The sequence below is a fragment of the Pundamilia nyererei genome, unplaced genomic scaffold, assembly GCF_000239375.1.
Source record: "Pundamilia nyererei isolate P.nyererei 1_Seehausen unplaced genomic scaffold, PunNye1.0 scaffold00173, whole genome shotgun sequence".
NCBI classification, from domain to species: domain Eukaryota; kingdom Metazoa; phylum Chordata; class Actinopteri; order Cichliformes; family Cichlidae; genus Pundamilia; species Pundamilia nyererei.
In genome coordinates this window covers 911,194-915,825 of record NW_005187574.1, presented here as the reverse complement: position 1 = coordinate 915,825, position 4,632 = coordinate 911,194, and the positions used below count along the sequence as shown (strand labels likewise).

At 42.6% G+C, this 4,632-nt stretch overlaps 1 protein-coding gene across 2 annotated transcripts in view; it reads right to left on the bottom strand.

Annotated features, from left to right (window-relative positions):
- Positions 1–202: 202 nt before the first annotated feature.
- The window catches only part of arid4a (AT-rich interactive domain 4A), a 35,159-nt gene continuing 30,729 nt past the window's right edge, over positions 203–4,632 (bottom strand). For both annotated transcript variants that reach the window (XM_005746136.1, XM_005746137.1), the window contains exons 22-25: positions 4,467–4,571; positions 2,480–2,632; positions 2,077–2,223; positions 203–844 (exon numbers count right to left, since the gene is read on the bottom strand). In XM_005746136.1, coding sequence (XP_005746193.1) covers positions 741–844; positions 2,077–2,223; positions 2,480–2,632; positions 4,467–4,571 — 509 coding nt within the window. In that variant the 3' untranslated portion in view covers positions 203–740. The remainder of the gene's footprint in view (positions 845–2,076; positions 2,224–2,479; positions 2,633–4,466; positions 4,572–4,632) is intronic.

Genomic DNA, 4,632 nt, shown 5'->3' with positions numbered 1-4,632 from the left:
TTTGAAAGAAACAAAGTGAAAATGTTTGAGATTTGCTGGCAAATATTTGGACTCCCTTTGTCTATTTTCTTGGCAGTAATGATCTTCCATACAAATTCCAAACTGACCTGCTAAACTTCAAACTCAAAAATAACTGAAGGAGCTGAAGAGTTGAAGTATTTTACACACAAAAAAGCTTCTTCAACAAATATCTTCTTTTTTTTCTGCTGTAAAAATCAAACATTTTTCTGTGCTTAACCAAAATAAAAGCTCTAATTCCATTTAAAAGAGACCAAAAACACTCAGGGCAGAAAGTGAGGACAGTTTTCTAGAGAACATATGCAGTAGAGATGTGTGCATCAACAGCTTCACGAATCTGTTCCACCTTAAATAATTCCTACAAACCCGTGACCTCTGACCCCTGCAACCAGACCAAACAGGGGAGGGGGGGAAAAGCACAAGAGCAAAGTGGAGGGAGGGAAATAAAATAAAAACAAACCAAAGAAGGAGCTCTGTGGTGGCTAACAGAAAGTTCCTCATGTTTCCTTAGACAGGAATCGAGTCCGTAGGTGTGGGGACGGCGCCCGTGGGCCATAACTGATGGAGTGATGAGATTCCAACAGTACGAGTCGACACTCACAGGAACAAAGTGGATGGAGTTTTGTAAAGTTTTTGTCTTATCGTGCCCTCAGAGCAGACACTGGGTGGAATCTGTGGTGAGAGGGAACAAGCTGGATGAGTAGGCCTGGGTGGGCGTGTCATCACCTGCACTCCACAACCACAGTGTTCTGAGTGGGCGAGGCCGATGACGGACTCATACCAGTGTCTGAGGAACCTGATGAGGTGGATGCCATTGTGTTGGACACTGAGACAGAAGGACAGAGACGGACAGAAAGACACCTTTTAGTAATATAACCCTGATAAGCACATCACAGCAAATGGATTCATCGATGAGAAGCAAAATTATTCAAGGATGGAAACTGAAATGCTTTTCTAAGAAACAACAGATTTGGGCTAAAAACAAAGTTCATCTTTGAACAGCTGTACGGGAAAATACTGGAGTGTCCAACACTAACCCTCAGCCTCCTAGTAAATCCAACACGTTACTGATTTCAAAATACGATGTCGCCTTGTTCTCAAGTTTATTGCATTCACCAGAGTTTCTGAAAACTTGACTTTAACTCAATTGAAAAGCTTCACCACAGGGATATGAACTCATCCGAGATCTTTAGTAGATGCACGTTTAGTATAAATGTGACAAAGGTGACTTTGTTTTTGAGTTACAGCATTTACAAGATCTGTACAACACGTGGCTGAGGTCAAACTCAGACTCGAACCATCCACCATTTTCAGCAGCTGAACCTACGGTTTCAATTTCAAACTACTACATCGCTTGGTTCTCAAGATATCTACTTCACAAACATGTGTGTCTGGCCTCCAGTGGGATGACAATACCCCACGAACACGGAGTAAAAATCTATCCAATCTCTTCCACTTATCCGTTTCAGGGTCGCTGGAGCCCATCCCAGCTAGCATAGGGTGGGAGGCAGGGTACATCCAGGTTGCCAGTCTGTCGCAAGCACAGGGAGAACATGCAAACTCAGCACGGGCAGGAAAACAAGATTACATTAGCCATATCGCTCCACTGAGTCACATTCAGTGATGACTCTATCAAGCGCACCCTGCTGTGCCCACCACTGAATTTCTGACTTCCGTAAAGGAGTCACTGGAAATGGAATGGTTCTCCTGGACTGGTCTAACAGACCTTTTCCACTTGGGTCGGCTCTATTTGGTTGGAAGTACCTGGTACCAGGTTCTCTTTCTGGACCTACTCAGCTGGGATTCCAAGTGATCTGAGGTGATTCAAAAATGATGTCATGCCACCGATTGGCTAGTCGGTGGCATCACTCGATAAGTCACGAGAGCATCTCCTTCACAAAAACCAAAACTGCCATTTTAAAGATCTGGCAATGAGAGAAATGGCTACAGATAAGAAGCAACACTGAGACCGAGTCAAGCAAAGTCGGTACTGGTGTAAAAGAGCTCTACGAAGAAAGCAAGCAGATGATGTCAGCGTTTGCCTGCAGGCCCTCCTACCTTCTCTTTCCTTCTTTTTTAGTCTTTTCCTGCGTCTGTCAATAGACGCAACCTCAGACTTCAGGGTCATGTAGTACTTTCTGATCTCTTGCAGCTTTTCCTGGAGGAACGAGATCCTTTCTGTGCTTGACATGCTGTCCAGCTCATCTGAGGAAAAGTGAAAGTGGACACAGATCAGATTAAATCTCAATTTTAAAAAGAAAAAGAGGTCCAACAATTTACAATTGTTTAAAATCTCTCAGAGCATCCTTCAGCATCAACATGAGGTTACAGTTCAGGTGGAAGCACTTTGTTGTGTTTATGTTGTGCCGTGAAACACAAGTTTGCCCACAGTGGCCTATAGCTGTGTCATTTGACATGTTTGAATTGTCAGTTCAGTGTCAAACACTGTGTGTGTTCGTACCAAGTTGGAAGGTCCACTTGTAGGTGCGTTGAGGGGTGGAGAAGCTCTGTTTGTCTTGTTTGTGAGAAGACGGAGATGAAAAGCTGGGACGAGACTTCTGAGACTTTGACAGAGACGAGAGCCGAGACTGGTCCTCGCTGTCACTACTGTGACCTGGAAACAGTTTACAACACTTTGTAATGCAGTGGTTCTAATAATCTGCTGTGCATCTTCTCATAGGAGTCGTCTCTGCATTCACAGTGCTCTGTTAATCGGCTCCAAAACAACGGCGTGCTCAGAGGGCAGGTATACCGCCGACTCACCTTTATTGCAGCGTTCGTGTTGCATGTAATTACGTCGCACTCAGACATGTTGCTATGACAGCGACCACGCACATCAGGAGGTACTAAATTGTAATGGAAAACCAGTCGATCTGAGCGGGCACTCATGGATCGAGGCCCACGTTTGAGTGGTTCACCATGGATCTGATTATGTGTGGAGCTCCGAAAATTAGACTAGTGGAAGAGAAAGTCTGTTTTTGTAACTTAAGGTAAAAGGTCAAATTTCATACACTATATTAAATATACAGCAAGTAAAATATTTTTTATTTTCATGATGATTTAGAAGCTCATGAAAATCAGAAATCACAAAGTATTAAAACATTTCTTTGGTTAATCAAAAGGATTAACCGCACGTAGTACTTGGTTGGAGCTTACTAATGACCACATAAATATGACGTGGAAACGTTCTGTGGTTTCAGTGAGCTGATGGCACTGCTGAGGTGTTAGTGCAGCACGGGTAGCACCAACACTACAACGGCCAACAGGCTCACTGCAGATAAACTTTGACAGTTGTACTTTTACAATAATAAATATGTGCATCTTACATTTTTGTGTCCAGCTCAAGTCAATTTAAGAAAAATAAAACTGGAAATTAGCAGTTTCACTCCGAGTGTGAAGCACAGCTGGAGCCTAAAATGAGCCAAAATTCTTTTCTACCTTTTCATAATGTTCCTCCTCTGTAATATTTCATTTATGCTATTTGTTACGTCATTTGTTATGCCCTTCATTAGTTTAATGTCTATTTTAACTTCATGACCTGTAAATGATTAGTGTTACATACTTGTTCACAAACTCTGACCTCTGACCTTAATATGAACATCAATTCAATTTGATTTCAGTTCAGTCACAGATCTGAACTCGTCTGAGACTGTTGGTAGATGCACTGATGTATCATTTTGAAGGTGACATTTTTCTGAAGTTCTTGCGTTCACAGAGGCAGCGTGGGTGTCCACTGTGCCCCATCAGCCTTTCTTATAGTCTCCAAGCTTCACTTCATTGACAGACTGATTATCAACCAAAAGTCCAGAAAAGCTCATTAAAGTTATAAATTGATCGGCATGCAAGTGAGTGAAATAAGTATTTGATTACCAACAAAAACATGTCTGCAGACTGCCTGTGGTACTCCATGACCTTAATGTGCTTCTTTAGTCGTATTGGGATACTGATGCTGGAACTGAAACCATCCATGACCCATCTTCAGTGCTGTGGCTGAGGGAAAGAGGTTCTTGTATACGATCCACAGTTGTCCTGTTCCCTTAGCCAAAGCACACGTCCATGCCCAGTTTGCCCAGTGAAGAAGTGGATTCTGTGGACAGTCTTATACATATTACTAGCTCAGTATCAAATTGACTGATTGTGATCTGTGTGCCCATGTTCTGCAATTTGACTAGGTTGTAGTGGATTCAAATACTTATTTCACTCAACGACATGCTACTCAGGTTATAAATTATGTGGCATGTTTTCTATTCTCTCTCTGCATTGAAATAAAACACACTGTTCACTTCTTTGGAAGTGAGCAAACTTACAAATTAAGCAGAGGATGAAACGATCATAATGCAACTTGAAGAGTTCAGAATAACAGCAAGATTGGACTTTTCCAAACGTCATCTGGTTCAACCTGCAGAACAAGTCTTCATCTGATATTTACAGTACAAGCTGCCACTGACCTGCTCCGTTCTTCTCCACCCTCCCAGGCGTTTGTGGTCGTTTCTGGTTCCGTTTCTGTTTCTTGGCTGACGGGCTGGAGTTACAGTCAGTCAGCCTCTTCTGACCTGAAGGGTCAAAGGTCATATCTTACTTGTGATACAATCCAACTCAGGGCTCGCAAAATCG